Genomic DNA, 18,577 nt, shown 5'->3' on the forward strand with positions numbered 1-18,577 from the left:
AGCATACAGTCCATCAGATGTGTCCATTTTCCAAAGATGGGTTTCTGAGGACATATAAAACACGCTGATATACATATATGTAGTAGACTGCATCAAAAATATTTTATCTTATCAAATATAGCCCCACCCTGAATGTAAAAAAACATATTTCAGTGGTGTGTGTGTCTGTATAACTTGGATCTGTATAACTGTTTTCTAGTGAAAAGATATACTATTTTATTATATTAAAGAGGTCAAATTTTAGATTTCAGTTTGATTCTAAAAGACAAAGACATAAAAAAAATAGTTACATGTGAAATTACCAGAGTGTGAATGCTTTGGTACAAAAATAACACATCAATGTCAGGAAAGAAATAACAAAATAGTAAAACATTGGCATCTTATATATTCTTTGTTGTTGTTGTTTGTTATTTCTTATCATATGACAGCAAAATATGACTTTCTCCATGGTGTCTGCTGTTATGTTTCCATTAAACACTATTCTTTTTCATTTGTGGTAAATGTTTCACAGGGACCCTGCTCAGGATGAAGCACTTACAGAAGATGAATGAATAAATTAATCTTAGATTTGGTTTCCATTTCTCTGTGGCTCTTAACTAACTGTCTACAGAGGCTTAACAAAAACATTAGTGTATTTAGCTTACTAATGTCACTTATCTTCTATGCCGCTTTCCCCGTGTCCCCCTGTCCCTATGTCTCTGTCTCCCAGGGTTTACCCTCTGTTCTGTCCCCACTTTCCCCAATGTCCCTCACTCTTAGACCTGCCTCCGCCTTTCTCTCACAGAGCGCCTCAGCAGCGTACGGTGGCCGCAGAGGTCCAGTTTGTCTGTGGTATTCCGCGTTTCTGAGAGTGGGAGTGTTTGCGGGAGAAGTCGAGGTTGCTTCCTAAAGGCTCTGCCCCTGGGCAAACGCAGGGAAATTTCTGGTTTTAAAATTTGGTTTCAAAACTTTCTGTTATATTGAGCTTTCTGTAGAAGCACATGGCCTTAATACAGAAAATTAAGCTCCGTATTTAAATAGTTATGAAGTACACGAACTCACCCACGTCACAGTTTTATGTTTATCTGTAGTGCGCTAACTGCATATTTGCGTCTGCCCCATTTTCTCGTAGAATCCTCCGCCAGGGGGGGTTTTATCCTCTGTTCTGGGTCGTTTCAACCTCCCAGCAGCCTCCCTAAAATGACCCTGTGACCTGTAAAATGTCTGGCACTCATAGTAGGGGAACACAAACCACTCCAGTTTTAAAATCATAATTAAAACTGCATTTATATTAATGTGTTATTTTTTTTATCTAGTACAATTAATTGCACACATGACGAAAATGATTAAAACTAATTACCTTAGGAATGCCTTTCTAAGAATCTGTGCCTGTGAATAACACATTGTGTTTCATTTTTAATTCATCCGAGAACTTACATTTACGTTTCGGCATAGCTGCCCGAGATGAGGGTGGGTACCTGAGCTTTGCCTGACGTAAACAAGGACTACTGACGTGCAGACTGACCAATTAAATGTGTACAGAGAAGGTTATCGACCAATAACGGTAGCTCTACAGTCAGACCGTCCAATCAGAAGATTTTAGGCTCCTTCACCACGCCTCCTTCTCACTCAAGAGAACCAATCGGAGTAGGGGAGGGCGGGACTCGTTTGTGAACGAAACTTCTCGAAGTTCTATGTAAGCTCTAGAAAAACAAAATCCCGGACATTTTTTTAAGTCTAAAAAAGAGGAGATGTCCGGGTAAAAGAGGACGCCTGGTCACTCTAAGTCAACTGCTTGGCCACTAATTGTCACCTTGACTATTGGACGGGGATCACCATTCGTGCCCCTGCATTTAAGGAGCAGTGTTTCTTCAATTTATTCATATTTGATTTCAGTGTAATACTTTCTTTGTTCCCGTAATTTGTTGTTCACAGTGAGACGAATCCTTGGGTTTGAGAAAGGCCCGATAATAATCAAATACATTTTTTTGAGTAATTTGCACTTTTAATTGCTAAGTACTAAATTTTCGTCACGTTTGAATTTCATAATTTTATTCATCATTTAGAGGAACTGAGTACAAACACAGCCCTTCTCATAGAGGACACTGTTACAGTGTCTGAGAGTCACACATCTGTGCCTCCATTTCCAAATTCATCCATAAGCCCAGTGCAAACGGGCAGCATTTTCATTTTAGATCCAAACAGACATCTGTTTTAGTGTGAGAAGTGGTGAGAAGACAACTAATAGTTCACTGCTGGGTGTGTACCTGCAACCAGCGACGTGTCCTGCAGAGGTCACTCTTGTACAGCAGGCCCGTGGACTCCTTGAGTCCTTTATCCTTCCTTCACTCTAGTCCCTCTGCTGGAGAAGCTAATGGTGTATCAGGACCTGCTGCCCTGCCTGACATGGGTCACCTGTTTAACCTCTGCTACGGAAGCCAGGGGGCCTGAGGGGAGTGTCACACTACCGGAAGGCAGCCAGACAGTTCCGGTGTAGTTTGTGAATCAGTCTTGCACAAGTAAATCATGGAGTGAGTAATGCTTTTTTAAATTCTTAATCTTATTTGAGTTGCACTTTATAAAAATAGAAGAAATAATACATATTCATTTTCATATAGAAAAATTAAACTTTAACATTTATAAAATCAACAGTTGCTCTAATAATGCTCTGATGGTTTGAAGTTCTGGTCGCCACAAGGTAAATGTTTCTTAAGACAAATTTGTTAATCCTAGTGTACTGTTATGTCTGGCTCAGGGCTAAATACTTCAGTGTTGGTTTCTACGATAGAAGATGGTAGTGAGGAAAAGCCTACAGAGGGGTCAGGGCTAAACTGGCCTTCAGACGAGGCTCACATCCTGCTGTTTTTCACAATCGTACTTATCAAGGACAGAACAGAACTTGTGCAATGTTTCTACATTTTTATGTATTTTCTTAAATTTTATTAATGTATTAAATTTAATGTTGAAATCAAGTTGTACGTTAAATGCACAGAAGTGTGTGGCTGTCATTTTCTTGTTTTATAACTCTATTTTATGATGCTAAAAGCATTGTGTAGATGTGGCTGTACACAAAGTTCTTACAGACTTTACACTACTTATATTTTGTACATGTACATACTTTATTTGTAATTTGTGGTGTATTTGTTTCCCATTTCACTCGTGTGATTTGTAAAATTGAAATGAAAGAATTATTATTTGAAAGTAAACAATGAAACATATTCCAAACTGCAAAAGAAAAGAACTGATTATTCCTCACAAGGTAAAAGACTTTTTGTGTTTTCTGTAACATTATCTGTAACCCTTATCCAGTTCAGGGTCGCGGTGGGTCCAGAGCCTACCTGGAATCATTGGGCGCAAGGCGGGAACACACCCTGGAGGGGGCGCCAGTCCTTCACAGGGCAACACACACACATTCACACCTACGGACACTTTTGAGTCGCCAATGCACCTACCAACGTGTTTTTTTGGACTGTGGGAGGAAACTGGAGCACCCAGAGGAAACCCACGCAGACACAGGGAGAACACACCACACTCCTCACAGACAGCCACCCGGAAGAAACCCACGCAGACACAGGGAGAACACACCACACTCCTCACAGACAGTCACCCGGAGGAAACCCACGCAGACACAGGGAGAACACACCACACTCCTCACAGACAGCCACCCGGAAGAAACCCACGCAGACACAGGGAGAACACACCACACTCCTCACAGACAGTCACCCGGAGGAAACCCACGCAGACAAAGGGAGAACACACCACACACCTCACAGACAGTCACCCAGAGGAAACCCACGCAGACACAGGGAGAACACACCACACTCCTCACAGACAGTCACCCGGAGAAAACCCACGCAGACACAGAGAGAACACACCACACTCCTCACAGACAGTCACCCGGAGGAAACCCACGCAGACACAGAGAGAACACACCACACTCCTCACAGACAGTCACCCGGAGGAAACCCACGCAGACACAGAGAACACACCACACGCCTCACAGACAGTCACCCGGAGGAAACCCACGCAGACACAGAGAGAACCCGGAGCGGGAATCGAACCCACAACCTCCAGGCCCCTGGAGCCGTGTGACTGCGACACCTACCTGCTGATGATTTGTAGACAAATGTGTTTACTAAGGACATCCTTGACTGGGTTTCCTTTGTGTACTTTTAAATTGTTTTGCTCTCTGTTGGATTTGAAGGCTTATTTTACCAAGAAAACAGAGAAAATGTTTATTATTCAGTTTGAAAGTTTAATTGTTTAGTAAGCATTTGCAAAATTTAGACAATAATGCACAATGATCTGCTTTTAAATGCTTAGTTTAACTAAAAGAAGCCCTGTTATTGTATTAGCCTGATTGACTTCTACCTTTCTGCTATTTAACAATTTGCTTGGTCAAACAATTGCTTGATCCAACTCAAACATTATTACACCCGAGCATCTGGCTCTACAGCTCAATAACAGCCATATGTGTGATATGTTTTGCGCCCTTGTTGATATTTTGTGTGTTGTAACATACAGGGGTTGGACAATGAAAGTGAAACACCTGGTTTTAGACCACAGTAATTTATTAGTATGGTGTAGGGCCTCCTTTTGCAGCCAATACAGCGTCAGTTCGTCTTGGGAATGACATACACAAGTCCTGCACAGTGGTCAGAGGGATTTGAAGCCATTCTTCTTGCAGGATAGTGGCCAGGTCTCTACGTGATGCTGGTGGAGGAAAACGTTTCCTGACTCGCTCCTCCAAAACACCCCAAAGTGGCTCAATAATATTTAGATCTGGTGACTGTGCAGGCCATGGGAGATGTTCAACTTCACTTTCATGTTCATCAAACCAGTCTTTCACCAGTCTTGCTGTGTGTATTGGTGCGTTGTCGTCCTGATACACGGCACCGCCTTCAGGACACAATGTTGGAACCATTGGATGCACATGGTCCTCCAGAATGGTTCAGTAGTCCTTGGCAGTGATGCGCCCATCTAGCACAAGTATTGGGCCAAGCGAATGCCATGATTTTGCAGCCCAAACCATCACTGGTCCACCCCCATGCTTCACTCTGGGCATGCAAAGTCTGGGTGGTACACTTCTTTGGGGCTTCTCCACACCGTAACTCTCCAGGATGTGGGGAAAACAGTAAAGATGGACTCATCAGAGAACAATACATGTTTCACATTGTCCACAGCCTTGCACCAATGAAACCGACGTTTGGCGTTGGCATGAGTGACCAAAGGTTTGTCTATAGCAGCCCGGCCGTGTGTATTGACCCTGTGGAGCTCTCGACGGACAGTTCTGGTGGAAACAGGAGAGTTGAGGTGCACATTTAATTCTGCCGTGATTTGGACAGCCGTGGTTTTATGTTTTTTGGATACAGTCCGGGTCAGTACCCAAACATCCCTTTCAGATGGCTTCCTCTTGCGTCCACAGTTAATCCTGTTGGATGTGTTTCGTCCTTCTCGGTGGTATGCTGACATTACCCTGGACACTGTGGCTCTTGATACATCACAAAGTCTTGCTGTCTTGGTCACAGATGCGCCAGCAAGACATGCACCAACAATTTGTCCTCTTTTGAACTCTGGTATGTCACCCATAATATTTTGAGCAAAACTGTGCTCTTACCCTCTGCTAATTAACCCTTCACACCCTGCTCTTACTGGTGCAATGTGCAGTTAATGAAGATCGGCCACCAGGCTGCACCAATTTAGCCATGAAACCTCCCACACTACAATGACAGGCGTTTCAATTTCATTATCCAACCCCTGTAAGTGAGTCAGTCTGATTAGGTGACAAATACCTGTCCGTCAGTTTGACCAGGATCAGCCTCAACACCCTAAAATGTATAGCAAAGGACTTAAGCTGTTTTAAGAATGTTTTTCACTGCATCTGAAGCGACAGGCATCATTGGAAGTCATAGCACATCCTTCGCCAGGTTCTTTGGAGGTTCTGCTAAGCCCAGTAATTTCAGCAGACTGAAGTAAGAGAAAACCCAGGGGCGAGAGATATCCTGTGTCTGTTCCAGACCCCCTGCCTCTACAAAAAGGCTTCTGTTGAATGTCAGCTGGTGCTCCAATTCTGCCCTCTGCCTGTAAAAGAGTATAACACATCATGGTTAGTGAGGTCTTTCCTTTTAGGTTCTGGAAATCTCTTTAGGTTCTGTAAATCTGGCTTGTACCTCACTCACTCATTTCAGCAAGCTAAAGATATCCCACACAGACTTTCCTAACCGTTTGTGCTTCATAAGAACTGTGCTTCTCATCAAAGACACTGTGTCCTCAGAAAGTAAGTGTCCTCAGTAGAACTGGCCTACACAGGCTTTTATAGTAGTTTACAGATCACACAAAGTAAATTGTTTAACAGTGGTGCTGTTAATGATGTCACTGAAAAGATTCAGGGCCTTCTGGCTGTGGCGTTAAAAAAAGGAAAGAATATTTAAGGTGCTTTGCGTGGCAAAACGGTGTCTGTTCTACTGTGCTTTGTTCTTTTTGTTCATTTTAATCCATCTCCAATTTCTCTTTTATTTATTGTGATAAATTGTTAAACTTATTTCAGTAAATTAAATAAGCTAACTGAATATATTACCGCCAATAAGTGATGGAGCTTCTTGGGCCTAGAAAGTGATGTGACTGATGTAAGTAAGGGCTGCACGGTGGCGCAACAGGTAGTGTCGCAGTCACACAGCTCCAGGGACCTGGAGGTTGTGGGTTCGATTCCCGCTCCGGGTGACTGTCTGTGAGGAGTTGGTGTGTTCTCCCCGTGTCCTCCGGGTGCTCCGGTTTCCTCCCACAGTCCAAAACCACACGTTGGTAGGTGGATTGGCGACTCCAAAGTGTCCGAATGTGTGTGTGTGTGTCTGTGTTGCCCAGTGAAGGACTGGCGCCCCCTCCAGGGTGTATTCCTGCCTTGCGCCCAATGATTCCAGGTAGGCTCTGGACCCCCCGCGACCCTGAACTGGATAAGGGTTACAGATAATGAATGAATGAATGATGTAAGTAAGGATGTATGGTCACTGAGAAATACTGAGGAAATAAGACCTTTGTCTTGTTACTTTCAGGACACAGAGAATTATTCATGTTTTTATATATGCTTTAGGATGTGGTATAGTCCAAAGTATAGCAGCAGTGGTAGTTGCAAAGTTCAGAAGAAGGGAGAATGTTACTCCAGTACTGAAATTCTGGGTCTCCGAAAATCTGGGTCTCAGCATGCTATGTGTTGCGTGGTGTTGCGGCAGAATACATTTCTGATTTGTATGTCCCTTATTAGAATGCTACGACTCAGAGGTCCTCAAACACGGGTTGTTAACAGTCCCAAGGACTACGCATATATGGAAGGGAGAGTGTGGTATTGCTGTGTGCACCCCCTACACTATGCAACAGCCATCCCTTTGATATTAGACACTCGTGTAGTCAAAGTACTTGTTCGAGATAAGATTAAAACATCATCTGAATGCCTTTATGGTTTGGACACAGGCCGTGTTATTTGTTATTTTGTGTCTGGGCATGTGTTGTTTTTCTTTTTCTTTTGTACCGTTTTTTCCAATGTGAAGCACTTTGTAGCTTTGCTTAGAAAACTGTTAAACAAATCACCTCTTACTTACTTTAATACTGACTTCACAGTTTATGCTTCTCTAAAAAACCCATCTAAATATCCACTTTCTGAGGTTGAGTGTTATTGACGCAACTAAGTCCAGGCCAACTAATGCATGGCATTCTGTTAAAGACAGAATTACATCTCTAGACAGAGAATGTTGAAGAAGAAATAGGAGTTAAAACAGTTGTGAAAATGTGAAATACTTGGCAGTGAGTTGAGCCAGCAATCTGGCCTCCTCTTCAACCTGCAGAGCTGCCTCTCCTTCCTTTCTCCTCCTCTCTTCTGTAGCCTTCCTCCTTTCTTCCTCTTCCTCCTGCTTTCTCCGCAGGTACTCCAGCCTCTCACCCTCCTCCATCTCCTGCAGTTTTCTCCTCTCCAGCTCCCTCTGAGCCTCCTCCTCTTGTTGCCGGCGCCTTAACTCCACTAAACAAAGGCACAGTAGTGTCATCGGTATTGTCATGAAGAATATTATATAAAATGCCCAACATGTACAGGTACCTTCTGTCTTACACTGGTCTATGTGAAGGTTTGTGAAGGAGTGAGAGTAGATATCCTTTTATACAGACAGTGAAACACAATACATGTGTGATTTTGAAAGTGTTGCAGCGGTGTTCCACCAGAGGCCACTGTCATCCTTCTTCTGTTTGTGTTACCTGCTTTGTGTGAGGGTCTGTGAGCAGTGTTGTGTGTGTTGCCCTATTTTTGTATGCAATATTATGTTACATTACCGCACATCCTTTCATGGACCTATTGAACACACCATATTTTCCCCTTTGGACAAGGGATAGCACAACAAGATGATGGAATAAATAGAGCAATATTAAAATGATCAAACTCTGAAAGATTCTGGGCAGGTTTGGGGAAATTGGTGACCTATTTGGTGGTAATATATAATTACATAAATCTTGCAGGACATTGTTTCGTGGGACATTCTATTAGGATTTACAAGGCAGCAACACAAAGTCAATTATCATTTTTTTCTTCTTCTTGACTCCACGCTTTCGGTTTTAACAAGAAAATCATAATTTTATTTCGTTCTTCTGTAATTAATCTGCAAGTAAAAATAAAATAATGCAAAGTATTTCTGAACAGAAAAAGCCCTGTTGACCCCATGCTGCTGAATATTTGCATTCAGATCCAGGTTTATTTATACATCAAAACTACAGCCAAACAAAATGTATTGTTCTAAATTGTACAATGCCCACAATTTCTGTTGGGCTGTATCTCAAATAGCTCACTACACTTGTGCCTGTGCTGCTCATATGTGATTATTTGACCTCCAAGGACAAAAAGTACGCTAGGGTTAAGATGGACACTGTAGGCATTTAAGGGGGGGGGGGGGGGGTCACGCCCTTCGCTGCCGTTGTATTCTTAGCTGAACCTATGTGTGCTTTTAGGTCCTTTACACCTTTATTTGCTACAAAAAACATGGGAATTTCTTTTTTAATTCATCCGAGAACTTACATTTACGTTTCGGCATAGCTGCTCGAGATGAGGGTAGGTACATGAGCTTTGCCTGACGTAAACAAGGGCTACTGACGTGCAGACTGACCAATTAAATGTTTACAGAGAAGGTTATCAACCAATAACGGTAGCTCTACAGTCAGACCGTCCAATCAGAAGATTTTAGGCTACTTCACCACGCCCCCTTCTCACTCAAGAGAACCAATCGGAGTAGGGGAGGGCGGGACTAGTTTGTGAACGAAACTTCTCGAAGTTCTATGTAAGCTCTAGAAAAACAAAATCCCGGACGTTTGTGAAATTCCGCCCGGACATTTTTTAAGTCTAAAAAGGAGGACATGTCCGGGTTAAAGAGAACGTCTGGTCACCCCAATAGTGCAGTCCTCTGGTGTAAATATTTCGGAGGCGTCAAAATAAAAGTATCTTTTGTTCGATGTGTACTGTGTCCTGACCTCGTTTACGGCTTCTACAACCTATTCATAATATTTAGCATTTATTGTAAATACACCGGATTTCTGTAGAACATGTAAGTGAAAATGCGTTTTTTGCGCTATAATGTTTGTATAGAAATTCTGAAATCGCGTAACTGCGTTGAAATTTGAAATGTTCTGATAAAAAGATTTCCGTTAGTGAAAACCATTGGCGTCAACCAAGATTCGGTGACAACAGCCTTAAAGATCCATCCATCCATCCATTATCTGTAACCCTTATCCAATTTAGGGTCGCGGGGGGTCCAGAGCCTACCTGGAATCATCGGGCGCAAGGCGGGAATACACCCTGGAGGGGACGCCAGTCCTTCACAGGGCAACACAGACACACACACATTCACTCACACACTCACACCTACGGCCACTTTTGAGTCACCAATCCACCTGCAACGTGTGTTTTTGGACTGTGGGAGGAAACCGGAGCACCCGGAGGAAACCCACGCGGACACGGGGAGAACACACCAACTCCTCACAGACAGTCACCCGGAGCGGGAATCGAACCCACAACCTCCAGGTCCCTGGAGCTGTGTGACTGCGACACCTACCTGCTGCGCCCAGCCTTAAAGATAAATTTCTTAAATATTTATCACTAGCAGAAATAAGAGAAGTAAAGGAGGCAAAATGTGGTCTGAAATGTTCAATTCTTGAGTAGTAAGAAATTAATATTTTGGCCTAAATGTAGCTGGTACATGGCAAAGTATTAATTAAATAAAAACAACTACTATTTTGTCATAAACATAACAGTAAATGTAGCAGTAACTGAACATGTTAAGAAGGAGTTGTCTGTATTTTTACTGTAGGTTTGGCCCATTGTTCCCAGTACAACCACTGTAAAATCACTGTCAGGTTCTGTACAGTGCAGAATTTAAACGAAATCACTCTAAATTGGCTCGTTTACTCCTCAGTGATGGCAAAAAAATATTCAATCGCCTTTTAAGTAATGACTGTTAACACCATCTTTGCTATTTCTGCATTACACTTAATAAAGACTTCCAAATAATGAATAATATAATAAAATTTCAAACAAATCATTCAGAAATGTAAAATGTCTTAATATTTATCCGATTATGAGATTTCAAAGAAAGTGCTGTCACAATTTACACAGGTATCGTTGTTTATAAGTGTGATATTGTGTGTGCTGTGTGAATCCAGAAATAGATCCAAGACTCTCTCAAATCTCCAGTGTTTTACAGTCACTGGATTCATGAGATAAATCAATGTATGTAATAAATAAAGTATATCATAAGCGTTTAGTCTGTATTGTGAATGGGAACACAACTTTTGTATTTCAGCTTCTTTAGAAGTACACGCCAGTAAATTTTTTTAAAATGGGAATAAACAAATGTTCTTTGATTTTATTCTCCACTTCATGGAAAGCTGCTTACCTGCTCTTCTCTCCTCGTCTTCCCTTCTTTCTCTCTGCAGCTTCTCTAGAAGTCTCCTCTTTTCATTCTGCCTCCTCCTCTCCCTCTCCACTGCAGCCTGCTCCCTTTTCTGTTGCTCTATCTCTCTTTCCTTCTCTCTCTGTCCATCCTCTTCTTCTCTGAGCTTCCTCAACCTGTAAAGTACACCAGAAAATGGAAAGGTTGGTCATATCAACAGTATGTCTCCTTTACCCCTTCTCCTTTTCTGAAAGCTTGTAATGTGTCGTGTGACTGTACCTAGCCTGTTCTGCTCTTTGTCTCTGCTCCTCTTCCAGCTCTAATCTCATATTCTGCTCTCTCTCTTCTCTCTCCTCTCTCTCCAGCTGCAGCTTCCGCTCCTCTTCCTTCTCCTTTCTCTTCCTCTCCACCTGCAACCGGCGGTGTTCAGCCTTCTCGGACAGCGCTGTAGCTTTAGCATCCTTCAGACTGTTGGCCCCTTCTCTGCTTTTAACCTGAGGATATGTCGGTGATTTACATTTCATAGGCTAAGGCAGAACTAAAACAGAGCCATTCAGACACTTGTCTTCACTTCTAGGGTGTATTATTTAATCAGAAATAGCCAGGATGATTTGGAAACTGGTCATTGATTGCTTATTATAAGGCTTGGGCATATTGCGTGGTTAGAATGACGCTAATGAACTAATTTCAAGGACATTGGCGTTGTATTGTAATATACGACAGTGCATCAAAAGGCCTGGTACGTTATTAAGAAAACACTCACATCTGCACTTGTCTCAGTCTTGGCTGGGTTTGATGGAGGATGTTGAACTGGGACTGTAGAGTGTGAGTGCAGCTTGTTAAGAGATAGTGGTTCAAGACTACAGGCTTCAGCCCCTGCAACTCTACGGCTCCTCCGAGAGCTCTCTCTGCCTGTAGGGAAGGCGGCAGAGCTGTGTGTTCTGGATGAAACTCCAGCAGAGAGGTTTGTTCTGGAGGAGATCCCAGTAGAGCCCTGGGTTCTAGATGATAACACATTAGAGCTATGTGTTCTGGAGGAAACTGCATCGTCTTGGTATTCGTCTACAGAGACCAGATCAATCTCTAAACTGTGTCCAGGAGAACTGCAGCAGGACTCATGCTTTACTTCATCTTCTGGCTCTTTTTCCTCCGTGCTGGACGCTGTTCTCTCAGGCCTTTCTTGTCTGTTTTCGTCCTTTTCACTTTGCTGTAATTCTTTTGTCTGTCTTGGTTTACCTAAAACAGATTGAAAAAGCCTGAGCTGAATACTGGAAGCCAGTTACATGAACTTATTTTCTCCAATTGTTTTTAAAAGAACAAAGCATTTGTGACAGACAACCATGTTTTCCGCTCATAAACTAGTATTGAAGAGGGTTAGTAAAAGTGTCTGACTCCTTACACATCTGTCTCATTCTCTTCTAAAGTTCTCCCTCTCAGCAGAGATCAAAAAATAAGGAGGAGGTGTAAAAGCTTGGACCAAATATCCCCTATGCTACTTTACTCCAACATAGACAATACTCCTTAAATAGGGAGCCCTCCCACAAAGCTCTGGTGTGATTGGTTGTACTTTAACACATGTATTACCAGCGTTTATAATATAGATGTAGATAATATATCAACTGGGAACATCCTTAACTGTGCATATTGCATAGTTTTATAACTGTACCTAACATCCACTGCACAGCTTTTATCAGTTCTAGATTTATCCTGTGTATTAAATATGAGGTTTGTGTTCACGTCTGCACCAAGGGCATTTTCTTGTGCACGTTTGTGTTGGTGAATACAAGAGAAACAGATGTGTTATAGAAAAACTTACCAACAACGAATGCTGCTTGCGCTTTAGGCTTCTTTTTCACCTTTTTGACTTTGATTTGTGGGTTTGTGGACTCCTTTGTGGACTCCTTTGTGTGGCTAGTGTTAGAGTTAGTAGACTCTTTTGTTTGGCTTGTGAACATCTTTGGTTGACTTTTAGACCCTTTCGATTTCTTAGCTTCCTCCTCTGTTATCGTTCTCTTCTGTAGAACGAAACATGGGCAAGAAGAGGCATGAAAATAGGCACTGACAATGTGATGTGATTAATCACTGCTGGTGCAGTAGTATACAGTAGTCTCTGCAGTATGACTCACTAGAACTGGGCCAGGATTTGTGTCTTCTGTGTAAACAGTGTCTTCTGAATCCGAGTCCACGTTGGCTTGTGCAGTCTTCTTCTGTGAATGCTTAGCCTCTGTTATCCGTCTGACATGCTGATCAACCTCTCCCTCCTTCGTTACTTTCCTTATTTGGGGAATTTCTGTATTGTCTTCTCCACTCGCTTTCCTTGACTGCGAGCTGCTGTCAAAACATGACGGACAGTGATGAAGGTTGAGCAGGGTGTTGGGGTTGAAATACGGCAAAGGGAGACAGAGGGAGGGAAGCAGTTGGAGAGATTTAATGATAAAGTTCTGTGATGGTGAAAGAAAGCGAGAGGCTCTAATCTCTGCTTTCTCACAGCTCACAGGGGGCTGAGGGGGCCTTGGGCGAAACCCGAGAAGCAATCAAAGAGTGATGGAGAGCTAGGGCGGACGCAGACGCGAGACGAGCGGGAGAGGAATGCAAACAGTAATTAGACGGGATATTAATGAGCTTCAAACCCTGTGGAGCCGGGTGGTTTTGCTTTAGCCTGACCTTTGACCTTACCCCGCAACCTAGTGTGTGTGTGTATACAAAACACAGTTGTGGCACAGGCATGGGGGAAAGTGTTATTTGACTCGGTGATGTGATGAAGAACGTGAAAGAGACAGAGAAATGACAAAGTACAGAGTGAATATTGCAAGGTATACTGGGGATTTTCCGTTTGCTTTAGTACCAACAGCACTTCATCATTATGTCCAGACCATAATGAGCCACTGGGCTGCTGTTACATTTGTGTTATTCTTGGAATAGGAAATGAAGGAGAATTATTTTTAAAGAGCTAAATGAGAGAGAAGGGGCATTTTTGTTATTTGTTAAACATAATTTAAAACATCATAAACATTAATACGAGGCGAACGTAAAAATTAACCATGGCTTTACTCACGCAGTATATTTGTTTGTGTTTGTCTGGGTTTCAGGTTTTGCGGTATGAAAATGTTCCTGCACAGCTGTGGGGGTTTTCTGAGGTCCACTAGCAGATGTGGATTTGGGCTTTGGTGACCTAGGTGCTGTTCCACCCACAGGCTGGAGACCCCGTGTCCTTCCTCTCCTCTTTATCTCAGTATCTTCCCCTGAGGACAGAACCACATATCTTTTTGTCATTTGTGAGAAAGCATGGCCTGTATGCACCAAAAACTCTACTGACCTGTAATCAAGCAATCAAGTATGCATAACTGTGCTAATAAGACTAGGAGATGTTAAAACTGCTCTAAAATGATCACATATTTTGTTTTCATACATGTGAGTGTGGTGGCATATTAATAAGAGTTCAAAGTTTCTTCTTTGTGCACTTACTAATCATTCATCTTAATTCTAATTTATCAGATTATATAATCTAAGGAGGGCGGCACGGTGGCGCAGCAGGCTCCAGGGACCTGGAGGTCGTGGGTTTGATTCCTGCTCCGGGTGACTGTCTGTGAGGAGTGTGGTGTGTTCTCCCTGTGTCTGCGTGGGTTTCCTCCGGGTGACTGTCTGTGAGGAGTGTGGTGTGTTCTCCCTGTGTCTGCGTGGGTTTCCTCCGGGTGACTGTCTGTGAGGAGTGTGGTGTGTTCTCCCTCTGTCTGCGTGGGTTTCCTCCGGGTGACTGTCTGTGAGGAGTGTGGTGTGTTCTCCCTGTGTCTGTGTGGGCTTCCTCCGGGTGACTGTCTGTGAGGAGTGTGGTATGTTTCCTCCGGGTGCTCCGGTTTCCTCCCACAGTCCAAAAACGTGGATTGGAGACTCAAAAGTGTCCGTAGGTGTGAGTGAATGTGTGTGTTGACCTGTGAAGGACTGGCACCCCCTCCAGGGTGTGTTCTTGCCTTGCGCCCAATAATTCCGTGTAGGCTGTGGACCCACCGCGACCCCGAACCTGATAAGCGCTTACAGATAATGAATGAATAATCTAAGGATTGTCAGTCTGGTCTTGAGTAACACAGACATGCAAGACTTAGTGCCATTTTTAATCATTAAAATCAACAAGGATATGAAGAGATCCTATCTAGATCAGTACCTGGTGTAAGAAAGTACAGGTGAACGTTCTGATTTACCTCTGCTATAGGGTTGGTTTTCTGTAGAGCGTTTCAGGTTTCCTGAAATTTGCTCAGGTGCGTTGGCCTTTGCAGAATGGAGAGATTAGAGTAGATTACATGGGACTACATTAGACCGTGTGAGACCAGGTGCTGAGGTATATACATGTGAGATGAGGCATGAAAGCTCACCTGTACTTCTTCCATTCTTTCTCTATCTGCACCACGTTCAGCATTCTCCACCACCTTGGTATGTTCAACAGCAGCAGCTGCTCTGTCCTTAGGAAGCATACACACACACACACACACACAGGCATGCAGCGTGAAAATCATAGCAGGAGTGTGAACGTCCCTATAAGCATTCACAAATTATAACCCATTGTTCTTAGTTCAGCTGGCTACCATTTCATACAGGCCCTTGCAGATTCATATATCATCAAATCTGCCTGGCAACAGTACAGTTGATTCTGTTAAGGGGTGATCCTCTGAGCATTTAGAGACTATGTTTCATCTCGCTTTATTGCTCAGGGCTCCTCCAGTCACTGTGAAGTAATGAGACATCACCCTTTGAGCAGATGTTATGCAGTAAAATATTCGGCTCTTCAGGTGCAGCTGGAGCTTTTGATTCAGGCTTGTACCTCTTGGTTGGAGCTCGCTTGTTTCTTGTGATCTGGCATAGCCTCCAGTTCATCGTCTTTCACTCTGTCTGGAAGAGGGAAATCAGACATTTCAGAATATGTTTAATATAAATATGCATTTTCATTGCTACTTTTAAGTAACTTAACATTTTCGAGGCTATTTCGGTTTACTTTGGGAAAACTGTAGAAATATAGAATACCAAGAAAAAAACACTTGATGAAGATTAAGATGAAAATTAAATGTTTGAAAATAGAGCAAACAGAGAGAATAGTAAGTAGATTTCTTATCTTTATAGTCAATATACACAGTAGTACTCATTCTGGGTTCATTGTTAAGGTCATTTTTCATGATTATTTTTAGACATATTGTCACTGTCCAAAGACAGAGCTGTACCTCCATCTTTGTTGATTTTGAATACATTCAAACACAGCAGCATTGTGAGAAAATATCATGATATTGGACCAAATGCTCCAAAATTACTTGGAATAAAATCTATTTATTTTGACTTTCATAGAAATTAAACAAGGTTTAAAAAGGTTTACCCTATAAATGTACTATTTTTGAGATACATATTTTTTGGGCAACGACAATATGTTTTTAGGTTTATTTTATAGTTTAACGGTTATAAAGCAGATATATTTATTTTATTAATTAATAGATACTTAAACCAACCACACTTTTCAACCAGTATAGCAAGACTTCACCAGATTCACCAGGTAAAACAGCTTAAGTGTTCAGAAAGCTGAAAACCTTAATACAGGTGTCCTCGACTTATGACGTTGATCCGTTCCTACGTCGCGTCGTAAACCGATTTTCGGTGTAAGTCGGAACATACGTACGTACTGTACGTATATAACATACCGTAGGCACTTATCCTATCCTAACACTTATCCTCCTCGGTCCCGAGCCGCATAACCGTGTATTCTTCCGCCGCGCACACCACACACGAAGTTCACGTTACGACGTTTACGACGCAAAACCACTTAAGTAGAAACAAGGGTTTATACAGTAAATGGGAGATGTGTCGTAACCACGAAATATCGTAACTCGGAACTGACGTAACCCGAGGACTTCCTGTACTGGTGTATAACAGTCGTAAAATGGTCATATATTTGGTATTGACATCATGTTCACAATGTTTTTACTGGGAGTACTGTTTGAGGTACCAAGTGTAGTTTTTTTTCTGCTGACACAAACACTGCATATTTTTATTAATTGTTTTTAGAAACCAAAAAAAATGTAATATCTTCAGGTCAGAGATGATTTGTTTTAACAGCGCTAACGTAGCAGTGTTCTGTAGCAATGCCGTGATGTGTGCTTCACACAAACACAGACCTCTTTTGTTCCCTCCAAACTGTCTCTAACATGAAAACAAGCCTAGCTCTTCCATGACCCCAAATGACCCTTGAGGTCACACTTTACTGAACCCAAAACACTTCACATTCCTGCAGCACGGCTGATGGATGCAGGGAAAAAGAGGTATTGCTACATGGCCAAAAGTATATGGACACTCTTCTCAAACCTTATTAATATGGTGTTAGTCAACATTCCCTGGGTTACCTTTTTTTTTAGAACTAGAAGGAAAGGCAGCAACAACTGCATTAATCCCCTGGAGCATTAATAAGAACCAGTTCAGAGTTCCGGCTGAGTCAGATAGTTTATGTCGTGTTGAACTCTGGGCTCCGTGAAGGCCTGTCAAGTTCTCCCTCATCAGTCCTGGCAAATCATTTTTTAAGGAATTCTTTATAGAGAAATTATGTTGGAAAAGCTCTCCCAAACACCTGCCACAAATTTAAGATCACACAATTCTCCAGTATTTTAATTCATACCGTAGCATTCATGTTTTCTTCACTGGAAACCAGGGGCCCATCTTAAAACATGAAAAAATAGACCCAGACCATTATTCTGTCTCCACCAAACTTTACAGCTGACACCATTTATTTGAGCAGGTAGTGTCCTCTGAAGTCTGTTAGATTGCCAGATGCTGATGTGAATCATTACTCCACAACTCATTTACAATGCTCCAGAGTCCAATGGTGGTGTCTTTACACCTCTCTTGCTGACTTGTGAGGCTTCTCGAACGTGGAAACCCAATCTACGAATCTCCAGACAAGCCCCTCTTGTGCTGAGGCTGTTTCCAGAGGCAGTTAATAACTTGGTAGAGAGGCTTGCAGCTAAGGACAAGTTACTTTTCTTTGTATGAACTTAAGCAGTGTTCTTTTTTTGCACTTCAGCTTCAAATATCCCACTGAGATTCAGTTTCCACTTTCCTCAAGCTAACTGTACTTTTGAGCAGGGTCTGTTGGACAAATGCTAGTCTATAACTAATGCTAATGCTAACCAGTCTGTGGTTCATGACGGTCAGTGAAGATTGCTGTGTTTGATTTTATGCAATTTTCTGATCCTTATTCTAAGGAAGGGGGAAGCTGAAAGTTGATTTTAGTAATCTCTAGAGCTGCCTGTCTGAAAGTCGACATGAATAAAAGTTATGGTGCACTTGTCACATATTTTTTGATTGAGATTTATAATTCATCTTCACTAGAAAACAGTAAAGTTGCCACAGATGATAAAATGCTACCTGAATTAATATTTTGAGGCTGATTTTAATGTGAACGACGTTTTTTTCACACTATGCACAGCGTATATGCAACTTTCCTAATTTCTACAGCTACATTCCGCTAGAGGGAGCTCAGACATTAGTCCTGTCCACACTGAATGCAGCTGTGTATACCATAGGACATACTTAATAGTGAACACCAGAATCTACTGCTTTTTCTACTCTTCTCTCTCTCTCTCTCTCTCTCTCTCTCTCTCTCGCTCACACAAACACTAGCATTACAAATGTTCAGATGTTTATCTTATGTACTC

At 42.3% G+C, this 18,577-nt stretch overlaps 1 protein-coding gene across 2 annotated transcripts; it reads right to left on the reverse strand.

Annotated features, from left to right (window-relative positions):
* Positions 1-4,246: 4,246 nt before the first annotated feature.
* On the reverse strand, positions 4,247-15,765 carry LOC136711020 (uncharacterized protein KIAA2012 homolog). Of its 2 annotated transcripts, none has more exons than XM_066686971.1 (11): positions 15,709-15,765; positions 15,263-15,349; positions 15,092-15,158; positions 13,951-14,137; positions 13,022-13,223; positions 12,712-12,910; positions 11,659-12,131; positions 11,175-11,389; positions 10,899-11,071; positions 7,768-7,987; positions 4,247-6,060 (listed from the first exon to the last, which is right to left on the reverse strand). In XM_066686971.1, the coding sequence occupies exons 1-11, from the start codon at positions 15,745-15,747 to the stop codon at positions 5,886-5,888; spliced, it is 2,037 nt and encodes a 678-aa protein (XP_066543068.1). In that variant the 5' UTR covers positions 15,748-15,765; the 3' UTR covers positions 4,247-5,885. The 2 variants fall into 2 exon arrangements, with proteins under 2 accessions (XP_066543068.1, XP_066543067.1); XM_066686970.1 differs by having other exon boundaries at positions 13,022-13,226.
* Positions 15,766-18,577: the final 2,812 nt, after the last annotated feature.

The sequence above is a fragment of the Hoplias malabaricus genome, chromosome 12, assembly GCF_029633855.1.
Source record: "Hoplias malabaricus isolate fHopMal1 chromosome 12, fHopMal1.hap1, whole genome shotgun sequence".
Lineage (NCBI taxonomy): Eukaryota > Metazoa > Chordata > Actinopteri > Characiformes > Erythrinidae > Hoplias > Hoplias malabaricus.

Coding starts and splice junctions, on each gene's coding strand:
- LOC136711020 (XM_066686970.1), bottom strand. CDS start 15,747: ATGCCAGATCACAAGAAACAAGCGAGCTCCAACCAAGAG. Junction 14,138..15,091: donor AAACCAACCCTATAGCAGAG/GTAAATCAGAAC, acceptor TTCTGTCCTCAG/GGGAAGATACTGAGATAAAG. Junction 7,988..10,898: donor AGACGAGGAGAGAAGAGCAG/GTAAGCAGCTTT, acceptor GCCTTTGTTTAG/TGGAGTTAAGGCGCCGGCAA.